Source organism: Aythya ferina, assembly GCF_964211825.1.
Source record: "Aythya ferina genome assembly, chromosome: 2".
Classification (NCBI taxonomy): Eukaryota; Metazoa; Chordata; class Aves; order Anseriformes; family Anatidae; genus Aythya; species Aythya ferina.
In genome coordinates, this window is record NC_140297.1 from 131,241,047 (window position 1) to 131,264,892 (window position 23,846).

The window sequence follows — 23,846 nt, forward strand, 5'->3', positions numbered from 1 at the left end:
CATAGTACCACTTGTCAAACTTGCCTTCAATATCCCAGTAGGAAAAAAAATTAGAAACAAAAAACAACTTTCCCTACCTTGCTGGAGGCACATCAATATTTGAAGAAACAACCTTGCGCTTCTGTTCAAGAAGACAAACAGAACGAGTGTTTTCCTTTTCATACTCATGAACTCTGCTCAGTTTTTTGGTCTCTGCTGTTTTTAAATCTTCCTCCTTTGTGGTGAACAGGAGAAACTGTTGGTCTGGCAGTTTTTGACTGATGTCACTTTTTACATCCTCCTGTTGAAATGCAGGGAAGGTCATTTCACGCTTGATGCTGGCTGCCTGCAAAATTAAAAGCAATTATTAAATTTTCCTCTAATTCTCCTAAAAAGTGGGGGGCAAAAAGCCCAATACCCACAGGCATTTACTTCTAATTAGCTCTCTGAATCATAGAACACCACTTCTTTGTCCTTCATAAATTCTGAAATTGCTTTAATTTCTGAGCAGTGTTGAAGACAGCCCAAGAAAACAAGCAGTTCTTGGCCGCTTTGTAAAGCAATCAGTTACCTCTGATTGCTAAATAGAAACAGGTATTTAAATTTAAATACTGTAAACCACAGTATGTACAACTTATATTTACATGTACAGTTTGTGTTGTGTAACTATCCAAAAGAAGTCCTAGCCACCCTCCCCTTAAAATCCTAGTAAAGACGTCAGGGTTTATACAGATGGCTTTCTAAAAGGCAACCAAGCAATGAAGAAGCTTCCGACAGTCACATACAGGATACTGTTAGCAGCTATTTTTGTAAATGAGGATTTCTCCGTGAGCAGAGAGTTAAGTTGCCACAACACAAGTCATCTGCTGGGCATCACAGAGCAGCAGGAGATGCCCGCAGAACCTCCATGAGGAGCCAACTCCACCACCATGGAGACGCACAGGAGTGGCCTCAGCTCCTGCAGCTGCTTCACATACACAAAATCAGTGCCTTAACCAAGCCACTCTTTCTTGCCAGCGAGTAAACTGAAGTCTGGGATGTACACTTTCCTCTGAAACACTGCTCCCTGGCCAGCCACTCTTCCTCAGCTCGACAGGGGCAGGCCATCTCGCGGGCCCTTACAGCCCACTGCGCCATGTTGGGTGAGCCCCTCAGCCTGCTAACATCCTCATGCCTGTATGACCACATGAGGACATGACAGGGCTAACCAGAAGCTCATGTATTATTTCTAGGTGTCTGTGCTTTCAATATCAGGAGCCTCAACCACCTACTTGCTGGAAGCCCCAGAGAAGGCCCCAAAGGCCGACGGCCCCCAGCAGAAGACAGCCAGCAGAAATGCCTGGCTTGAACAGATGCGCTTCCAGAGCACATGAACTGCCCCAGAGAAACCCAGACATCCCCTGAGACCCACAACCTGGATTTTTAGACTCCTGTAAACTACTGCTGAGCTTTACAGTGGAGAAATCCAGAATGTGCTACCCTCAGGTACCCAACAGCATGAATAAGCTGTGTAAATTCTCCCACCTTACTCCTCCTTCTTTTCATTGTGTTCAAAAAAAATACCGCAGATGTAATGAATACTGACATCTATACATAATCAAGAATATATTCTCCCCACAAATCTATTTATAACTTTCAGACCTTAGCAGGTATAACAATGGTGCAAGCTATCCTAAATTCATAGGAAAGACAATCTTGTCAAGGTAATTTTGTTGTGTTATGCAAAGCGTATGTCACCACTAACACACAAATACTTAGGACCGATGATTTAATGTCTCTCATTCTCATGTTTCCATGGAAGGGCTTTTGGCAGTTGCTTCAAGAACAAAGCTGGAATTGTAGCTTTATGAATGTAAATAGTAGAAAGAATTAGTCATTTTACACTTCTTCGCACACAAACAGATGACACATTACCAAGAAAATTTGCCTGGAAGACAAAACAGTCAGCATGTGATCACACAAAATTAAGCGAAGACATAAACAATATAAATTTAATTATGATTTAATGATTATTTTCAGAAGACTTAGACTTACACTAAGTCCTGTTCTGAGGATTTTAACGGATGCTGAGGTGCCTTCCATTTGCATCAAAGTTAACTTAGAAGTGAGGCACTAAAGAAAAAAAATGCCTGAGAACACCCAGGTTCCACTATCGGGCCCCAAGACATCAGACAAAGCCAAATGAAGGTATGTATAAAAACGTGAATCCCACTGTCTTCCTTCTCACAGGCAGATTCCCCTCTTACCTACCCTCCAATTCCAGACTGAACACACCATTCATCAGGATTATTTTTTTACCCAATAAATTCATGATTTCATCAAAGGATTTTTTTTTTCAACATATGGAACTATTACATTTTATTCGTTGTCAGCAAATATACTGTCACACATTTGTAAGTTTACTTTACAGACCTAGTGAGCACAAAAGGTTGCAGGCTTGCAGACTCAGACTAATTTAGCGGTTGGACAAATAAAGTCCAAAGCAAAAAGCAGAATACTTGTACTGTGATACCAGATTGTCTATTCATATATATATATATATATATATGAAAATTATTCATATGCAGTTCAAACATATTCAAATAATGGTTTGTTTTTCATATGTCAATATGCTGTAATAAATACCCAGACCTATCCAAGCATATGAAAGTGAAAAAATGACAAAAACCACAGAGGCAAATATTCCGAAGGTTGCAGAGCTGCTGCCAAACAGTTCAGGTCCACTGGTTAAATGGCCAGAAATGGCAGAAGACCAAAACTAATGCTTATTCTGTTTTCAACAGATACTTGAAAAAAATGATTAACATCTTTTTAAACATCCCCTTGACGGTGATTTCAGATAAAGAATCTTTTCTGCTTTAAAAATAGGTGGTGATAACAGAAAGACTTTAACTCGGTAGCCACTGTCTGATAACTCTCTCCTGCCCTGCAGACAGGTTTTTGTCTTTAACTCATCCGTGTCTATAAGAATCACTTCCACTTGAGACACCTGCCTACGTGGTACCTGAGCTTTTTACAGAAATCCAACCACTACATGAGCAGATGTGGATGTGGGAACACCAAGTGCCACTAGCAATTTGACTGATCAAGTTCCTCACTTTTCGGTAAATCCATTGATTAACCATTGGGACTACTCTGCCCTCAAGTTCTGCTTCACAATTATTCACAGTTCTGAGATACCACTGCCAATTGCTAACGCATCTTTCCAGGTAAGTTAACTATTCTGCTATATCTTACCAGAAACATTTTTTTCCATGGATCCCTCATAGCCTTTTAACCATTTCAAGGCTTTTGGTGTTTCTGTAAAGCCACAAAACGTTTCAGCAAAAACTTACTGGAAAGTCTGGCATAAGCAGATAAAGACTCACTGACAGCTGTACACTAACACGGTTCCATCAACTTATTCCAGCTTACTTCTGACACTTTGCACTTCTCTCTCTAGCTGCAAAGCAGTTGTTAAACCACCTGATTACCTTGTTTGCTAATGGTTTGGCTTTTCTTGTCATCATACCTTAGTACTTGCCACCTTATTGCCTCCGGTATCAATGGCTGATAAGAACTTGCAGAGTTTTTCCATACACACAACTAATTATCACTCATACAAGCCATTTTATGCTCGGGTAACTGCTTTTCTATGTAATTCATTGCATATTTTTGCCCTCAAGACATCAGTAACCTTCAGCTTGCTTTCAGCTAAGCGCTTTGCAACCTGCCCTCGGGCAACTGACATTGCTTGGAAGCTCGGGTACAAAACTACGAGTTAGAAGCAATCTGCAAATTTTAATCTAACCTTGTCTCTATCTGCAGTTATCATCACCTCCTTCTGACAACTTCCCTCCTGCGGTGGCTGGGCATGTGAAACTGTTGATATGCGTGGAAATGACAGCTCAATGTTACCTGTAGCCTCCTCCCTGCAGCTCCGCTCTGGCACTTGCACAAGCGTGGGTCCTGCTCTTTTATTCTTGTTGCTGCTTTGTAACAAGTGCTGGCCCTCCCACTCCTTCTCCCTTGAAGTTTTCAACATCAAATAGCAAGAACATTTCCACAAACTTCTTCTGAGACATGAAGCAGGCCACAGAGCCTCCTCCCCTCATTCGGTCCGCAATTCTCCCCCTCTCCGAGGTCAGCAAGCCAGAGGCAGGTGCTGCTGCAGCTGGACAGCTTGGTAATCTTCCCATGAAAACTGAAAGAAGCTTTTTATGCGTTGGTTTTTGAGCAGAAACTTTGCTAAACGCAAAGTGGAAAGAGTTTTAGTTTCTGTTATGAAGTTGCCAAGATGGTACTTTGGTTGAGGTTTTTAAGTTCTTTCTTGATTCATTATTTTTAACTAAAGTAGTATAATACTCCATATTACAGCTAAAAGATTACCAGGACTAGCACTAGAAAAAGGAGACCCATCTTTTATTTACAACCAAACTGAGTGACTTCAGTTTGGCAGAGTATACACGTCACCTCAAGTACAACCCCATGGGGCTTTTAGCATCTTCCCTCGCTTTTCGTGTATTGCTGCTTAAAAACTGAAGTTAGTTAATTTCAGGTAGGAGCTCATTCACCAACAGGGGGCCAGACGGCACTCAGTGCAATGGGATGCAGTGAGAAGAACGTGGCCAGCCAGCACTGAGCACTGCTCATCCAAGTTGGAAATTAAGAGAAATTTCTTTTCAGAAAGAGCAGTCAGGCATTGGTTTGGGTTGCAGGTTGCCCAGGGAGGTTGTGGAGTCACCATCCCTGGAGGTGATCAAGGAGAGGTTGGACATGGTGCTTAGGGACATGGTTTAGTGGGTGACAGTGGTGGTAGGGTGATGGTTGGACCAGATGATCCTGGAGGTCTTTTCCAACCCTAATTATTCTATGATCCAACCTCTGCGAAGCAGTGCTGATTTATGCCAGCTGAAGATGTGGCCACACACGTGGGCTGCCGAGCAGGCACCCAGCAATCAGAAGCTAACTCCCATTTGTTCTCACGTGTCTGCTGGGACTCTGGAAGGACTAAGATGTCCAAGCAAGTCCCCCCTCTGCACAGCTCAAATCCCAGAGGCCTGGGTAAATTAAATAATCTTGCTACTATGGCCTATTTATGCCATTATGTTTTTTTTTTTTTGTTGCCAAACAGATAAAAGAGCTCATTTTACTACAAAAGTAGCTCTAAAAAAAACATTAAAAATATATTTTATGCGGGTAGAGAGTAAATAAAAGTTGACTGCATCCAAAACTCTTTATAAAAAAAATGCCAATAGGAATATGCTTTGGGAAACTAGCGCTTAAAAAAAAAAAAAAATCTTATCTTAATATTCCTGGGAGTCCATTGCCACGCTTCCATTTTCATACAAACTTCCTTTTCTCCTTCAACCCATAAAGTCAGACTTCCAGTATTTCAACTCCAGGTCACCGTGATTGGATTCCCCCCCAGTGTCACCTCAAAACAAGATCCCCAATAAAACACCCTGGCTGCTTTCCAAATTAGGAAGGATTTCATTAAAAAACAAAACACACACCAACAGTCACTCTGCTCCCATTCTGGATAAATTTCCATTGTTGACAGATAAATATTTTAACTTAATTGTGAGCACTTGGCTTACGTACAGTATCAACACTATATAGCTGTTAAAGAAGGCACAGTTCAAGATGAGGATTTTGGATTTCTGCCTGATTTATTATGCAATTAGTTGGTCTAATTTCATCAACCCTCCCCCTCAGCTTACTAGTAAACACACCAATAGCCACTGGATGGCTTAGTACCATCCCACCTGCCACACGACTCTGTTGTATTTCACAGGTAATTTTTCCATTCTGACTTTTGTCTCTTCTACTTCCTGAAATAAATGCAAAGATGATATGTGTTAGGGACTGCCAACTTCCATCTGGTAAGAAACCACAAGTCACTGTTTTTTTTAAAAACATGGCTTTACCATTTTTGATCTACCACTGAACAAATATGCAGTTCAAGGGCAGAGAGGAAGGAGGAATCAATGTATTTCAGCCTAGCAATACTAATAGAAAGTGCAAATGCACATGCAATAATAATAATGAAATTAATATATTTAACATGATATACATTCAGCCAAAGGAAGAGATTATTTCCTGTGTTTTTTTTTTTTGTTTTTTTTTTTCAAGCCTAGTTTCAGGCACAGCCTGAACAGCCGGCTATGTTCTAGGGACAGCGATAAGCCTATTCATTTTTCTGTACAAGAAAGAAATCAGAAGTAGAGTTCACAGCAAAACAGAATAAGCAGCAATGAGAAACACTGAACTTATTACCAAGATAACATCATACAAGTAAAAAATATTTAAATTAAATCCCCCAAAGGACAAAGGCTTTGGTTTATTCTTACTATTTCATACACTATTTGCAGTTGGAGTTCCTTTGGCAGTGTGCTTTATGTAAGCAGGATCTCATTTCTGTCATCCCCAAACTGCCTTCTCACCGGAAGGAAAGAACACATTGTACAAACTGAACTCCCATTTCACCAGAAATCTCTATTCATACAGGAATACAAAGAGATAAGACAGTTTCTTGTAATGATGCTTGGAAATAATCTGCCTTGAATTTCAATGTATTATTACATTTTGGAGTATACTTTGCATTTAATTACTTGCTTCACCAGCTATTGCTCATTACACATAAACCTTGTCAATCTAATCACTGCAAGCATTTGTAAACTGTTTCTCTCTAACTATACCTAAGATAATGCATTTTAAGGTCACTGTATGTATTTTTTTCCAATACATCAGTGTGACCGTAGTATTCAGTTTCAACCTGGGTAGGATGAAGTCTGTATCTTCACCATTTGCCTGAATATACAAAAGTGTTATGAGAGTGTATTTTCTAAACATTAAAATGTGAATCTAAAGATTTATGTTGTGTGGATACACAATATGGCACTGGCAGCAAGAACTGGAGTCAGCAAGAAGTTTCTATCCCTTCACCCTGAGGGAACAACCATCAGTTTGCAACGTCTGAAATTCAGCAATAACTGACACAGGAAGCATAAGCAGTATTAAAACTGGATAGAGATGTGTTAATAAGATAGAATCACAGAATGGTTGGGGTTGGAAGGGACCTCGAAGACCATCTAGTTCTAACCGCCTGCCATAGTCAGGGACGCCACCCACTAGATCAGGTTGCTCAGGGCCTCATCCAACCTGGTCTTGAACAACCAGCAATCAATGGCCCTTCCCATACACAATTTTCAGTTCTAAAAACAAATAATTCAGAGACATTACAGCCTTTTGTCCCTCTGTCACAGAAACAAAGGGACAAAGTCATGAAAGAAGATTTGGCAGCTTCCTCTCCCATTCTAAATGGGGCCATAAATTTCTTACAGAAAAGTACACACGACATCACTTCTAAGATAGTCACACACCAATTAATAACAATCACCAAGTATTAATACCAACTATCGAGTGCGTGTGTCTTCACAATTTGTTTGCAATGTTTAAATCTGAAACAAACAAGCACAAACCCTCAGTGCTCAGTATTTTGGATACTCTATGAACACAAGTGGATTACTAGGGTCAAATGGATTGAGGCTCTTTCCAGCCTGGACCTCTCTGGAAGACAGCCACCGCACACAGAAGTTCTTGGAAGGATCTCAGCAGAGGCCCTTGAGTCCCATCTTTGTTTTCTTAAACAAAACAAGGAGAAGCAATTTGCCTCTAGACACCTAAAAATTAAGAAGCTGGTTTGGAAAGCCTTGCGCAGAAGGAAAGGAGAGGACTGTATTTGCAGGACAGGTTCATTTTTCACTCAGCAATCCTGTTACTGCACGTTAAGCTCTGCTAAGCCCGCTCACCGTCAAACACTTGGCTTTCCACCGGACGCAAATTAAAAAGGGCTTGGTTGGCCCAGAATGGGAAGCCATAATTGCTTTCCCAATTATTGGTTTCCCAAATGGCGAGTTTAAAATTAACTAAGCCAATTATCACGTTTCCCCGAGGTGGCATACGTGCCTGGCTCTGCGAGTCGGAGGTCCCTGCGAGACATTACGTGCTTTCTGCCCCCGGACACCAGACGGGAGAGGGACTGACAACGTGCCACTGGGCTGGTCATGGAGCAGGAGAGGAGAGAAGAATAGGGTGCACCTGGGTCTGTCCATCCATCCCTGGGAAAGCTTGAAAAAATGGGAGCTAAAAATGAGTGTGTTAACATGGTAGAGAACAAATTCATTAAGCTACAAGCTTTTTCTCTCTCCTTTCTATTACGGGGCTAGCTGTAATCGCAAGCTGTAATTACTGAGTGCCATCAAATCAGGCGTTCCTATCGCAGTGGCTGAAGGTTTGAAACCTCACACCAAGGTAGTTTCTGTGAACATTTGTGAGCATTCTGTGAAAGCCACATGTATTTTTCCTGTGGACATCAATTTCTCCTGAAACAATGAATTTTTTCTACCGTAGCAGATGTAAAGAGGGTCTTAGAAGCTAACAGACAAGTATCCGGTGTCTCTGCTGACCCTGAGTTTGGTTCCGTCTACATTAAGTTGTACACTACAGCTTTAGCTCCAAGTAGTTTAATAGAGCCTTGGGTACGGACTCTGTAAGGAGTATTTGCCAAATTTCATGTGTAAATAAAACATTTCAATTAAGGAATCTACATTAATCCTTGATTTCAAGTATTTCAAGGCCACTGCTGAAGGTGTACGAGAAGCTCCGCTTCTCTTTCCATTTTCCAGCGGTTTGGGACAAGTAAGAAAGTCATTCAAAGCAGGAAGGAGAAATACCACCGCTTCTTTGATACCCTCGTTCAGGATTAAGCAAGCAGAGCTCCCAAAATCAAAGCATCTGAGAGGCAGGGAGGAACTTTCCACACTTAGCAGAAAGATTTTGGGAAGGCTGCCTCACTGGCTTCTCAGGCCAGCCTGGTTCATCTGCATCTGAAAGCTCTTCTCTGCCTGGACTGAGACGGAGAGTGAGTGTGAGTGAGAGGACAGATTAGCTTCCTTTGCAAAATCTCTTGCAAATAAGGTACAGAGAGGTGTAAATCTTCTAAGGTCAGAAGCTATTGCCTGAGTTTGGAAACAGCCAGCCAAGACGAGAGACTGGAGATCACAGATCCCTTAAAAGGGTGTGAATGTTTAATCCATTTGCCTAAGCATCTTTGGGGAAAAAGGGGGCTTTTTTCCTAATTATTATGATTATTTACGATGGGATTTCAGATGTATCCAATTTCTGAATGAAACAGATACTGTGGACAAAAGCTTCAAGGGTTGGTGCTTATCTGTGGAGGAGATACTACCTCAGTGCTACGGACACGTCCTTGTCTCCTCTAGCTCAGCTCCAGCCGGGAAGCAGAAAGCCTGCTCCTCCAGAGGAGATCAACACGTAAGGAGCACTGCCACCAGTTTACAGGTTCTCCCAAAGCTATGTTTGGCTCCAGACAAAAACATTGCCAGTTTTCCCGCTGAGTGGGAGAGGCGCCAACAGCGGAGTTTATTTTGGGGCCTGACTACGCAGAGAAGCAGTATCATGGAGTTTCATCGCATTATCCCTGGAGGCAAGGGAACAGCACTAGCAGAAACACACAGAGGCAAAAAGTGACCCTTACTTCCTCAGCCACTCCAGAAACCAGCCCCTGGCAAACCAGATGGACACAACATGTCTGACAGGAGAAGAGCCTTCACCAAGAGCCTGAAGAACAACCAAGCCCCAAATCCTACACACAGCCCACCCAGTCAAGCAGATGCTGTCCTCAAAGAGAGAAGACCCGCTCCCTTCTCTTGCTTTCTTTTTCCTCATAAAGGAACATAAAGATATTTGGCAAGCCCTTGCCTGAGCCACTGTCCCCACCAGAAGCCTACAGGCTCTTCACTGCACTCGTTTCCCTCTGTTTGGGTGAGTTATGGCAGCCCACCAAAGCCTGCACCAAGGCCACCAGTGCACTGCTGGGAGGGAAGAAACAAAGGAAAGATGGGAAGGGGATGCTTTACCCCTTGTTGTGCTAATGAAACCAATCAGCTCACCACAGCTCCTCAAGCAGCACCCAGTTTTACCTGGCTTTCTGGGCAGCAGGGCCCAAGAGCTGCTGCTCCCACTGAGGGAGCAGGGGGAAGAAGAAGGCCGGCAGAAAAAGCTGCTCTCCTCCCGCCCTGCCAAAGGAAGGACACCTGCCTACAACACCACTGGCCATGAATTTTGAAGAAAAAGATCGCTCTAAACCCTTGGCAACTACAATTTTACCCTTATTAACTTTCCTTTTTCCACACAGCTCTGCGCCACCTCCCGCAGCCCTGTGAACCACGAGGCGCTGAGGAGCCACCACTCACCCAGGCAGTACGAGCAGCAAGATCTGCACCACAGCGCTCTCTTTAGAAGTGTTTTACAGTAGTAAAAAAAAGTTGTTTCAGATTTTTGCCTCATACAGTACTTACATTACTCATAATTACATAAAAAAGAGACTTGTTAAGAAATATGGGATCCAAAATGTTCAATTTAAACACAGTTCTTCTGGCCATTTCAAAGGCATAGGCATGGATGTACAGAAGATCATGTTGGCCCAAATGTTTATCTCACCAAATTTACAAAGTCTAACCTATATAAAGTTATCACACAATTTGTTCTCTATGTCAGAACGATGGACGCATTAGCCACTTCTGCTGAAGCAGAAAATTTTCTAAGTAACCATCCAATCTTGAAACCGCTCATCATAATTGCAATGTCTACCTAAAGTCCAAGTAACCTTTTATCCACTGCATTAAAAAACACGTTCAAGATGGTAAAATGATGAGCTATGTTATTTCTCACTTTGGTATCTAATCACCGAGGTGTTTTACCTTCTCTGGTTCTGTGCCCAGTGATGGCAGCTGCCTCCTGTAGTCTGAAGCAGTACTTAAAGATGAATGGACTGCTGCAGAAAGGTTTTTAGGAGGCCAGTGGATACACACCTGTGGTTAGGTAATTGGGCTGAAATGCCAAATCTGCTTAAACTAAAGGCAGTTTTCCATCAACTTCAGCTGGGTCAGGATTTTACGGAAGTTCGACTCTTTATCTTTTGTGAAATCCGTAATAAAAAGATCTGTATTTTTATCCAAAGTTCAGGCAACAGGAGCTGTTCAGTTTCCTGTCTTCGTTAGTTTTGTTGTCAGACAACAAATACCACCCACACACATACTTCTTAACACAATGAGGCGAACGTCACCGCGGCTCTCGTTTCAGATAGGGGAGCCTGGCCAGTCTCCAGAGCAGTGAAAGTGAGCGGGCTGCTGGTCAGGGCGGGTGGCACTGGGCTCCCACATCACCAACACTGCTCCACGACGTCTGAGCTGAACACCACACAAGTTAGTGCCCACTTTTCGTTCGCTCTGTACTTCCTGTTCAATCTTGACAAATAAACAAAAACTCTAATTACAGTCTCTCTCTTTGCCTACCATCCTTCTGTACTCTTTCGGCTGACCTCGAGCAATAGGAATGGCCAAGCTGCTGGCTATTTTTAGGAATAAATTCTTCAATAAATCACTTGAAAGCATTACAAATACTCAAGGGTAATGATGGGAAAGCCAACGGGCACTCTTACTCTGAGAAAAAATAAATAAACCCATCATTGCTCAATCCGCAGCAGGATTTGCAGAGTGGACACCAGCCAGGACCAGCATGCTCCTGACTGCCCGAGCAGCAAAACCCCACTTTGATACGGCCAGGCTGCATGGTTTATTGTCCCAGTCCCTTCAGATCTCTACAATGCTCTCAGAGGGATAGAGATCCTGCTCGAACAGTGGGGAGCCTTCGATCACACGGATCGATGGCCAGACCATGAAAAGCACTTTTCCAGTGTGGAGTTTTCAGAGGGAAAAGGACGGAGCAGCACACACCTGCTCTCTGGTACAGACCACGTATGAAGGGCAGCTACAGGATCGCTCTGAGCTGAGCTCAGCCGGCGTGAAACCAATCCAGCAAGCAGGGATCCAACCTGCTAGCAGCTCCGCTACACCTCCTTAGTCTCCCGTAATTACAGTTTTCTAATACAGCTCCTTGTAAGGCCAGAGTAGTTACCCTTGGTCCGTGTCCAACCAACAACAAAAAAAATAAGCCACATCAAAACCCCCCAGCAAATTACTCTCATTCATTCTTTATTATGGGAAATTCAGGAAAAAAAAAAAAAAAATCTTACAATCTCACCACCCCCACCTCCACTAAGCCATACTATGTACAAACTTTTTTTATTATTATTATTTTTTTTAATTTTTAATAAGGAAGAAAAAAATCCCAAGTTTACTTGGGCAGTTTCCAGACCAACTTCACTCTCCGGGTTTCCACTCGAGGTCGATAACTGAACGCAGTTGGAAAGATAAAAATGATGTTTACCTTCTTGCAAAACCACGGCTAAGCTGCTGATGTGAATAGCTGTACATTGTCTTAACTTCCTGAGCTGCCACAGTCCATCAGCATCCATTTGTTCTCCCTCGTGTCACACTTCAGCTTCACAGGAGCAGGTAGAGCAGCACTATGCTTGCTCTGGGTCCCCACACAGCCCAGTGTAACAGGGTCCTGCTCTCAGACCACAACACCAGGTCTATGTTATAGGCACACTTCTAAAAATACTCATAGTTACTATCATTACTAGTCTGAGAGAGCACTTTTCAGTTTACCCTTAGTAGGCAAGTTCCTAAAGTGTTCTTGATATCTCCCCACCATGAAGCGGATCTGGTATTTGCTGAATTCTGCACTTTGCAAATTGCCAGTTAAAATATAGTTGTAAGGATATACAAAAGCTAAATTCAACAGCACTTTACTAATCAAGCAAAAATTAAGTTTGTTTTGCCTGAGGCGTGACTATAATCCATTCCAACAGTAAATCTGAAATTTGGTTTAAAGGATGACAACAAATTAATACCTGGCTTTAGAAAGAACGCAGAGAAAAGGAGCTAAGAGCTCAACCAAGTGAAACAAAGCAACAAATTAGAGGCAACTAATTGCTTCCAGACACCGTCTAAAGATTCTTCTACATTGCACATATTGGATGTACGTCTCCATCAAAAAAAAAAAAAAAAAAAGTATGACCAAAAGCGTACTTTTTACTGGATTAATCTAGTTTGCTACCAACAGCTGCCATCCGCACTTAGACCCTTTATCAGCGCCTTGTCCATGCTCTGCACTTTGCACTTGCTGCAATTTCCACATCGCAAGGTGGGACAAACTGAGGGCACCTCAGTGTGCAAGAAGTGAAATCTCGGTTATCCAGCCTGCAGCGTCACATTCTGGGAGCTGTGTATTTGGGCAACAACTCCAATTCATCCTTCTGAAGTACTAAAGTACTCGCACACAAGCCCAACGCCTAGAATGAATGATTTTACAGGTGCTTACGGCAAGGCAAAGGGCACAGCCCATGGAAACATAATGCTGGAGGAGCAGGAGCAGCCCCACAGCAGGACGCGTTCAAAATGCCCCGTTTCCATAGTTTGAGCCTGGGCACAGAACTGGAGGTGATACAGGTGGGCTAAGCAGAAGCCACTAAGCCTTTACCATTTTAACAGCAGAGAAAATAGGGTGACATGTCGGCAAGTTATCACAAGCCCATGCTTGTTACCAGCCCAAATCCTCAATCCCAGCGCTCCAGTGGTTGCAGCAGGGCTGGCTGGGGGCTGACAGAGCCCGTCCACCACTTCCTCTCGTATCGCCACAAAGAGCAGTGCCCACAGCGTGAAGCAGGCCCAGCTCAGCACAGATTCAGCTGTTCATGGTGTCCGAACCAACCCAGGCACACTGCTTCAGGGTCTCTACACAGCACGTAGCATCCAAGAAGCATGCGGGGCACAGTGGAGGGGGGCTGCTCACTGAAGGATTTCTCATCAGACCACCACTTTTCCAACTCAAGCTTGGAAAAACAAGAACTTGTGAAACTGCCATGAGCATACAAAATAAAGCACCGTCTTACTAATTACGCAGGTTGTGATGCAGCGGGAGTATCAGCAGGAAGCATTCCGCTGGGATTCACCAAAACTCCATATAAAAGATGAAATGAACAGGACTGCAAATTAATCCATGCTACGAGACAAAGCATTGGTAATTATGCTATTTTTCTTTCTCGTCTGATTTCAAATGGCTGTAAATCTAGATGCAGCCAAAGCAGAAACTGTGGGTTAGACCAGAAGAGTTTCACACGTGAAATGAGTTGGTACAACCAGCACCTCAGCACTACTCGTTTTTCCAATACATACGAATGGGCACATCTGACAGTATCAGAGATCCCAGGAGCTCTGAGCAAGGCTTTACAGGCACCAAAGGTTTCCCTAGCTATGTGCAGCATCAGGTTGGAACAGCAGGGGAAAAGGAGAGGGGAAAAAACGTGTGCTCTTCAGTGTCCAGCCTCCACCTCTCGCGTAACGGTGTGGCCACAGTGACAAAGTGAAGCACTCCCTCGCTCCCTCCCTATTTATTCTCTCTTTCCAAGACCTCTGAAACAGGAGTTGTGAGATTTGTCTCTGGAAAGTACTTCTTCCTATCTCTCCCCACGCTTTAAAGTGGTGGTCAGGAACTGACCGCCATGGTGCAACCACACAGGGGACTTCTTCCCACTGGAGAAAACACAACTGGTGGCGTGGGTGCTGTTTGTTTTGACTACTGGACCAAATTCTCAGGCTTTGAGAAGAACATACTGCAAGAACAGGGCCCAAACGACCTCACTTTCGACTCTGATTGAGTTCCAAAGTTCTTTGGGACATCTCCTGTTCCGGAGATGCCATCACAATCCATGTCCCACCTCCACAGCAGATCCCCATCCAGCTCACTTAGCTCCTGGGGTGGAAATGCTCCCGACCCCACACCAGCTCTCTGTCTGTCTGGGATCCAGTCTGACTCACCATGGGCACAGGCCTATTATCCTCTCGCAGTTCTGCGGTCAGTGCCCTGCACGCCTGCTTTTCCCACTTAATTCCTTTAAACCTGCCTGAAAGAACCCCTAGATTGAGCTTTCTGCACTCCTACACCATCAGTCTCTAAAGAGATGTACCAAAAGCAAACAGTTTAATTTCTTTAAATTATTAAATTGCAGTATTTTTCCAAGTTTATAGTACTTAAAAGTGTAAACACAGAAAGCAAAAACAGAGTGGGTCACAAGATATAGAAACAGATAAAGATACAGTTATTAGAAATATCCTTGCAGACGCAGTAAATACCTGCACCTACTTGCTGAACCACAGTGCTGCGGAGGGCTTGAGGGTTTATTACACATAACACACGCTGCTCCTGTGACCTCATCTATGAGGCAGATTTACTTTCCAGGGGTGAAACCACCTGCAGCGGTGATGTTCTCATATGCACATACAGACTTTAGTAAAAAAAAAAAAAAAAAAAAAAAAAAAAAAGTAAGTAACAGCCACCTCAACTTGTACGCTGTACCTGACCTACGCTGACAGCGTGCTGAGGGTTGATGAAGAGAAGGGCACCCTCTGGGAGCCCTCGTGCGGGCTGTCACCATGCTGAGCGCTGTTTCGGCCTGCCAGGCTGACCGGAGGCCCTTTGCCCTCACTGCTGGGGCTGCCTCCATCCAAACCTCTGCTGATGCCCGGTGCCCAAGCACCAGCACCACGGGGAGCTGCGGCAGCACGGCTCGGACACCTGGGCCACGACCACGCGTCAGACAGCGTGTCTGGCAGCCCAGCACGCCGGGCAGCGGCACCGAGAGCCCGGTGGCCAAGCTGGGCTGGGCTCGCCTTGGCACTGCCGCCTCGAACTTGCTGAAGCCAAGCTGTCCGGGGCCAGCCGGTGCTGCCGCCGCTTCCCCTCTCCGCTTTGCTTTCTCCCTGCGGACGCGGGGCGCGATCCAAAGGTCCCGTGGCTCCGCTGCACGGCTCCGCTGCACGGCCTCTCCTCGCCTCCTGTTCAGCAAGAGTCACCACACGGCTTGCACACCCAAACAAACACCACAACCAGCAGAGCCCGAGGGGCACCGCTACAACTCCGGGGCGTGCTTATTCTCCACGCTCACCCCTTGCCCACCACGGCCGTGCCCGCGGGACCCCGGCACCCGCTGCGGGACCCCCCGGGTGGGGCTCCCGGGGCCCCGGCCGCTTTGTCCGGGACTTGTTGAGCAGGGGCCGGGAGGTGCCGAGCCGCCCCCGGAGCCCCAAACCCGGCCCCAGGGCCCCGCCGCCGCCGCCCGGGACGCACCTTGGGGCCCTTGCCGCGGAGGGGGGGGCTGCCCGAGGCGGCGCCACCACCGCCGCCGCCTTCCTCGTCCTCCTCTTCCTCGTCCACCTCCACCACCGCCGCCGCGTCCTCGTCCTCGTCCTCCTCCTCCACCGCCGCGGCCGAGCCCTCCCTGCGGGCCGGCCTCCAGCCGCTCTCGGCCTTGGGGGGCCCGCAGGAGCCCAGCCGCCGGCTGCCCACGCTGGGGCGCTTGGCCAGCCGCCGCGCCTGCATCCCGCCTCCGCCCGGCAACACCGAGCCCCAGCCCCAGCCCCAGCCCCAGGGGCGGCGGCGCTCACCGGGGGGCGGCGGCGGCGGCGGCGGCCATGGAGGGGCGGGGGAGGGGGGCCCGGTGTCCGCCCCCGCCGCTCGCCCACCTGCTCGCTCCCTCCCTCCTTGCTCCCCTCCCTCCTCCTCCTCCTCCTCCTCCTCCGGCCTCCCCGCCGCCGCCCACCTGCTCCGCTCCGCGCCGCGCCCGGCCGCGGCGAGGGCGAGGCGGAGGCCGAGGGGTGCGGCACCGGCACCGCCGCCCCCCCCCCTCCCCTCCCCCTCCTCCTCCTCCTCTCCGCAGCCGCCGGGCCCGGGCCCGCCGGAGGAGGCCTCCCGGCCGGGGGGGTCGGGCTGCTGCAAAAATACAACTTTTGGGGGAAAAGGAAAAAAAAAGCAGCAGCAGCATTTTCTTCTATTTATTTTTTTTCCCTTCTCCAAGATGAGAAGCTTGCTTCTGAAGCGGGCCGGCCAGCGATATCACCCCTGAGGATTTTAGTCACCCTTAGGCTTGTTACGTGTTTTTTTTTAACATTTCCTCTCAAAGTAAGTTTCGAGCCTTCATTTACACATCATTTCTGAGCCATACATACGTGATTTTCCATCTGCAAGCAAACCTCGCTAACTCCATATCCAGAGGTCAGTACCTGTCATCCCCCCCGCCCCCCCAATTCAGCTTCAGAGAAATGCCCATGTGCCAAATGTGCCCATCATGTGTAATGATTTTTATTCACCGTGGGATACAACACGTGGTGCTTGCCATGCGGGAAATTATAGCTACTAGGGTAACCATTCCTAAAGAAACAATGAAGTTACTTTTCAGGTCTAACTACGGAAGGTGTTTTTTTCTCCACCCAGCCGCACAGATCAGCTGCTTTCATTCATTCTTTCCAGGTTTCCAGAGACAGCTTGTTTCTGGACACGATCCGTAACACAATCACTGGCAAATTGTAGGGTATCTGGTTCTTCAGCAGTATTTCTTCACGTGTCATGAGGTGGCACTTCCAGACGTCTCACCACGGCTTCTATCAGCTATGCCACGTCAGCCCCGACCACCTCACACCTCTGCTGCCAGCACTGGTGAGGATCCCTTGGTGGAGCAGACGTGGTTTTGTGAAGGTGATGTCGCATAAAGGTTAGATTTGTGGGGAAAAAAGGGGGTGAACTCTGTAATTTTAGCTCTATGTTGACTGTGAAAAACTTTATGCTCCAGGTTTGTCTTAAACATGAACTCCACCCTGAATTTAAATGGCATTCCCAGTTCCGTCATACTCATACCTCAAAGGCACAGATACCTAGAAACAGAACCATTGAAATAACTCATAGGTTTCAAATTATTTCAAATATCCTCAAATCACTTGAATACCACCTCAATCTAATTGTGATCTTGCGTAGTGGCCTGCACTCACAGGTATCTAAATTAAAACCCTGCTACTGAATGTTACATTCCTACCTGTCACATACCAGGGTGAATCCTGAGAGACTTCATTGAGGTTTTCAGAAGTCTGTGTCTTAAATGTAGCAAAAGCAGAATAAAATTTAGCAATGATAAATCTGATTTCAGAGAATTGGATTATATATGCTAGCATGAACACCCCAAAATAATAGCACGGAGATCACAGGATCTTGTGTAGAAAGTAGTGCTGATAAAGTACAGCTGGGCCTGCCTCTCACTTCAGGGCAGCCCCGCAGCTCAGCCTTCAGCTGAACCTTGCCCTCAGACCTTTGGTCGGGTTCGCTCCGGACCCGCCTGGCCGCCCCTCGCTCCGTTTGGGTGGATGAGCACAGGAGCAGGGGTTGTTAACCAACAACCGGGCTTTCAGCCGGCAGTTCAGTGACAACCGTTCTTAAAAGTTTTGGGAACGTGGTGGTAGGAGGGGGAAAAGAGGCTCGGAAAGGTCTTAGGGACACGTGAGACCCCCCAGGCCTGCCCGCTCGCCTGCCGGAGGGGCGTTTCTCCCTCTGCAGAGCTGCTCCATCCTCCAGCACACCACCTCTTCTCCCCAGGACTCCCGCAGGTCAGGTCACGGCCCCGCAGCTTGGCAGGCAGAGCAGGACCGCAGGTGAGCCCCGGAAAAGTCAGGCAGGGTGAGGGAGAAAGAGCGTAACCCAATCCCACTGAAGGGAGAGGGGGCGAAACACCTTTGGGGTGAGGAGGGAGACGGAAGGGCAGCCCGGAGTCCAGCGGGCAGATGGGCAGGGCAGTCCCAAAAAGGGGCTCGAAGAACAATTTTGATTAGTAATCTGAGCTGCTTTTTACTCCTGCTGGGTTATCAAATGCAACGAGAAGCCAGTGTTGACAACTCCGCAACAGATTGGTTCAAGATTTCTAGCACTTCCCAGGAGAAGCCAGATTGGAGCTGTAGTAAGAATAACTTCTCTCACAATATTTGATACAAACAAAGGGTAGAAATGACTGCTTGCTCGGTTTCATCCAGCCTGTCTGACGTGCAGTATGAATGGGACCAAAGCCGAACCTGTACTGCCCTTTCAGAGGTTCCCACGGGAGCTAAATGATGGAGAGAGTTCTCTAAGGACGGCCAGGGAGTGCTAGCTATAGGGCTCTTCACTGCCTCTAATCCGCTACATTCACAAATAGTTAGGAGTAAAACATTGTCCCCAAATGCCAGCTTTTTATCACGAGAGGCAACATCCCCTCTGCTCCTACCTCTTCCCAGACCGATGCTATGTTTCCATTCCGTGCCTTTAAAAAAGCCTAGCACCAGTAGGAAGGAAAGAAACCCCCAATTTTCCACGTAGTTAAGCACAACATTTTTCAAACTACGACCTGCTGAAGCAGTCAGTCATTTTTCATTTTTTTAGTGCGCAACAGATCTGTTTGTTTGAGCCTTAGTATTCAGACCAGCACGTGCACTAATCATGCGTGTCCCACTTCTCCCGTAACGCCTGGCATTTGAGCCCCTGCCAACTTCTTTATTCGGGGACCTGCCTTCTCCACACCCCCTTTGTAAACTTTGCATTTGTTTTGCTTTGTAGTGAGCATTGAAGTTCTCACTCCAGCTGGGAGGACAGTCAGGCACCTTCGGGAACAAGGCAGTGATTGACAATATTAGGCAGAAAATTGTCTACCAGATGCTGCTCAAAAAGGAGAGGTGGCAACCTCCCGACCCCCTTCTCAATAAGCGAAATCATCGCTTCTGTGCCTTGCCTCTGCCCCAATCATCAATTGAGCGGGGAGCACGAGGTCACCGCTGCGTCTGGCTGGTGTGCAGCGAAATCCCACCCTGCAGACAGGGCTATGCTTTTTGCTGGAAGGAGGCTCCAGCGCCAGCCATGCATTGGAATGAAGCAGCCAAATCCATCAGCAATTAAGCGTTTCTCTCCCCAGTCCCTGCTCTGAAACATTTACTAGCTCTGAATAATCTTACAGGCACGGAAAGGAATTCTGGATATGACATCCTCAGACTGGGAGAGAATGAACATCACCTAGAATGGCACGTCCTTTTTAAATCCTCTCACCAATATTTTTGTTACTATTATATTTTTTATATATACACAATATTTTGTTACTATTTTTGTTTCAATCAGTAATTTCACAAAGCTGACACAACTAAGTCTCTTAAAAGGCCCTTGTTACCCAGAAAAACAGGTCAGCTTATCTGTTTCATGCTAGTACGAATATGATGGCTACAGATCCCCCTTTTTCAAATCAAGTAGTCTGAGCAGCAAAGCCATGAATTTGCTAAACAAACAAATAAGACTAACATTTTCCTACTTAATTATTCCAGAGGGACCGAGGAAGAAAATAAAATAAAAAAGAACAAGAGGAAGAAAGAGAACAAACACAGCACAGGACAACAACAGCAAAAAATTCAGTCTACAATGAGAGCAGAAACACAGAAAACACAGGCCTCTGGCACACAAATGTGTGAGCACATACTGGAAAGAAATGTACATATATTTTACACAAAAACCCGTTGGGGGTGGGTGGGTTAAAGTGGTTTGTGCATAATAGTAATGAGTGTGAATAATAATCCCTAAAATGATACCAGGATAAAAGGAAGCGCATAGAAAAGGAAAGACAGTAAATGAAATATTATTTTAAATATGTGTATTCATTGCCTTAATCTGGGTGGAACTTCCCATGCAAGTTAAATTAAACATATGTTAAAAAATTGCAAGATTGGCATGCCAACTTCCCCTTTCTCAGTGAAGTGTCAAGGAACTCAGCTTGACTCTTAACAAGACTGAATTTGCGGAGGTAGCAATTACAAAGAAAATAACTAGCTGTTCCTTTCAGAATGAACAAATTAGATCAAGCACTCGGGAAAACATAAATATTACAGGACCCCATAAAACAGTACTTACAGACTCACTTTTTACGTGGGAACTCCACCGTAAATGTTGTGGAATCACGGAAAAGACTTACATATCTGTCAGTCAACATCAGCAATAAAAAACATTTCATCCAATAAATTAAGCAACGGATACAATTTCAGTTTGTTCATACTGCTACCTATCTTATGATAGCATAGTTTTTATTTGCATGAATTCTTAATCTTGGAGATGAATGCTCTCTGCTTGGGAAATAGCAATCTAGATTTCTGGCTTGCATACTGCACTGACATTAACCCCAAAGGCTCTTTAGGTAAGTTCTATAGTAATTATAAGTTAAGGGAAACACCAGCTGGACAGATAACTTGGGGATCACCCAAACCACACAGATTTTGTAAGTTTATTAACTGAAAGCCAGGACACCAGTTTGAGTGTTGGATCCATTCTCCATGGTGTACGTGTTCCCAATTCCCAGCGGGTACACGGGGCTCGTTAAAGCCCCTGTTTGCTATGTTTTTCAGGAAAGTTCCCTCATGGAAGTTTCCCCGGAGGTGCTCCCTCCAGTCAGCTCCTGGGCCAGCTCGCACGGCCCGCTTTTCCCTGACTAAAACCAAACCGAAACTAACCCTGGAAAAAAGCCACCTCTGGGTCGTTTCTTTCCTTCTCCTCCGCCCCCTTTTTTGGGAACAAGCCGCCCCACTTCCCTGGGGAAATCCGCCTGACCTCTTCCTGCCTCTCCCTCCCCGCTCTCCTCCAGGAAAATAATAAATAAATAAATAAAAACATAAATAAAGCCACGAAACACCCCGGAGCTGGCCAGGCACAGCGCCGCCCCGCTCGGCAGCAGACTTCTCCCCGCCTTTCTCCGTCACGCAGCCGGGGACGAGCTGAGGCGGGCAGCGGCGCCCCCGGTCTCCACAGCCTCCCCGCGGCCACCGGCCGCTGTCCCCGGCTGCGTGAGGGCCCGGCGGGCTCTCTCGGGCCCGTGGCCGTGCTCCCGGCCGCCATCCCGCTCGGCTTTCCCCTCGGCTGCCTCCTCCCGCCCTGCCGCCGCCATGCGCGGCCCCCTCAGGCAGCTCCGCCATTCCCGCCCGCCGCGCGCGCGGGCCGTTGGCGGCCGTTGCGCGGCAACGCGGAGGGGGGGAAAATGGCGGCCGGCCGGCCCGCTGAGGGGAGCACTCCCCCATGAGTCCCCCATTGCAATAAGCGGTTTTTATAACTCGTAAATAAACATCTCAAAGCCCACGTTAGCGAAATTAGGATTGCATAAGACTTTCAGCTCCCTTAAAAAAATAATAATAAAGATACATATATCCAAGTAAAGCGTTTGTAACCTTTGTCTGCGGTGAAAATACTTAAAATTTGGAAACTGGAAATAAGTAAACAGTCAGCTATCAGCAAATACATACAAAGGCCAAAACTTTGCTCTGTTGCATCTCATAGTTTTCAAGCTAAAATTTGGCCGACTGGAAACCGCAGTTTTTGAGCTGAATTAGATCAGGACAGTCTGTACTCCCGCGGTTACATATTTTACAGCAGTAATACCAATGTAAGCATGTAACATTAAACAGGCTGTGGGTTTGGGGCAGAAAGCGCTTCCTGAGCTCGCGGTGCAGTCACGGCTGCGACTCGCAGCTGTGACGAGCTCAGCTCCTACACTGCAGCAGCCCTCCCCAGGAAACAGCAAACATTTTTACATTTCACGTCCTAAATCTCATTTATTGCTCTGCCTGGTGGCTGGGGCTTTGGTTTCGTTTTGAGAGGGAAGATGAAAAAAAATAAAATAAAATAAAATTGAAGTAATTTTTGTGTTTTCTAGCGATTGCTTTTTCAATAATAATGTTCTGGCTGGGTTTATTATCTTCTAATTATTTTTGTTGTTGTTTATAAATGGCTGAATTTTGTTTGGAGCCACCACAGTGACTTTGTTTTGCTGGCTCCCTTTGGTAGAGGTGTGTTATATCTTAATCAGCGATTTGTGTGAGCAAGAAGGAAACCTTGCGGGTACAGGAAATGTTATTCGATACCATGGGTTCTTTTTTTCGGTTGTGTACAGACCAAACTTATTTGTGTATAAACATTTTTAAATATATATATTTTTTAGAAGATGAATGAGCTGCTACTGCAAGCTTTGTTGTGGGAGGAACAGAGCAGCGGGGTGGGAGGTCGGGGCGGAAGGAAGAGGAGAGCCCAGGGAGAAGCCACCCGAGTAACCCTGGAGGCTTCCCTCCTCTTGGTGTTAAAGCTGCTTGGTCAGAACGTGCTAACACAATGCAAGGCTGGTGTAGATGGCAAGATAATGAGTTTTACTTGAGCTACAATTTAATGAAGCATCTACCGCCTTGGCTGAGTTAGTCATTTGGAACGTGTTACTTAGATAAACAGTCTCAAGGCAGAAAACAAAGGCAGAGTGAGGCGGCTCAATAAAACACAACATAGAGAAGGAGCAACACAGAACAGCAGAGGACAGCTGTAGGCACAGAGGAAGGACAGCAAAAGAGGAGCAAAAGGGGGGCTGGCGGGGTCAAGTAGTAGCCCCAGGCATGGAATGAGAGCAGAGATGATGAAACCAAGATTTTTGTTTCTGATATTTATTTCCTCATATAATTTTCCCTTGAACACAGCTCTTTTTCATAGGGAGTTTACAGGGAAAAAGGAGAAGTAGGTAATCAAATGGACATTACAGGCCTGTAAAAGAGGCTTGTGAGAATTACCCGTGACACCTGTACGTGTCCTGAAGATGTCTGGTGCAGCTTCTGATAACGACTTGGATCACTTTCATTCTGTGTCTCTATTTCTGTGGTCACATTGCCCCTTCTGCCTGCAGAAGTTCAGCTGGCTGCAAACCCAGATTTAAAAGACGTGGGACCTAGATTACCACTTTCCTACAGGAGCAGGAAGTTCATCTTGCTGAATAACTGACTCTGTTTTTAAAGAACTACCACAAAGCATTAGGTGAGCAGCCTGTCACACGAACCATTATTTGAGTATTTTAAGTTTAATAACTAAAGTGTAGCACAGTTATTTCTAAAAGATGAGTTAACCAACACCATCTATCCCTACTAGTTATCTGCAACTAGATTACAGAGAATGATACTCCATTTGCACATGCATTTTGCAAACTTACTCCTCTGTTGTATTCTTTATTTTGCAAATTGCAGACATTGAGATGAAGGGTCTATAATTTC

At 46.0% G+C, this 23,846-nt stretch overlaps 1 protein-coding gene and 1 long non-coding RNA gene across 5 annotated transcripts in view; both read right to left on the reverse strand.

The window, feature by feature from the left end:
• The window catches only part of ZNF704 (zinc finger protein 704), a 96,987-nt gene extending 80,368 nt beyond the window's left edge, over positions 1-16,619 (reverse strand). For 2 of the 4 annotated variants that reach the window (XR_014690286.1, XM_084511223.1), the window contains exons 1-2: positions 16,078-16,443; positions 78-325 (exon numbers count right to left, since the gene is read on the reverse strand). Coding sequence is in view for 3 of the 4 variants with exons in the window: in XM_084511223.1 (XP_084367349.1) it covers positions 78-325; positions 16,078-16,329 (500 nt within the window). In the remaining variant the exon portion in view is untranslated. Of the gene's footprint in view, positions 1-77; positions 326-16,077; positions 16,444-16,549 lie in introns of those variants that run through there. The other 2 variants (XM_084511224.1, XM_084511222.1) reach the window with 2 other exon arrangements.
• Positions 16,620-16,770: 151 nt separating this feature from the next.
• Positions 16,771-22,501, reverse strand: LOC311432266. Its single transcript, XR_014689927.1, has 2 exons — positions 21,285-22,501; positions 16,771-17,657 (listed from the first exon to the last, which is right to left on the reverse strand). It is a non-coding gene; the product is annotated as an uncharacterized lncRNA (long non-coding RNA).
• Between the last annotated feature and the right edge of the window lie 1,345 nt (positions 22,502-23,846).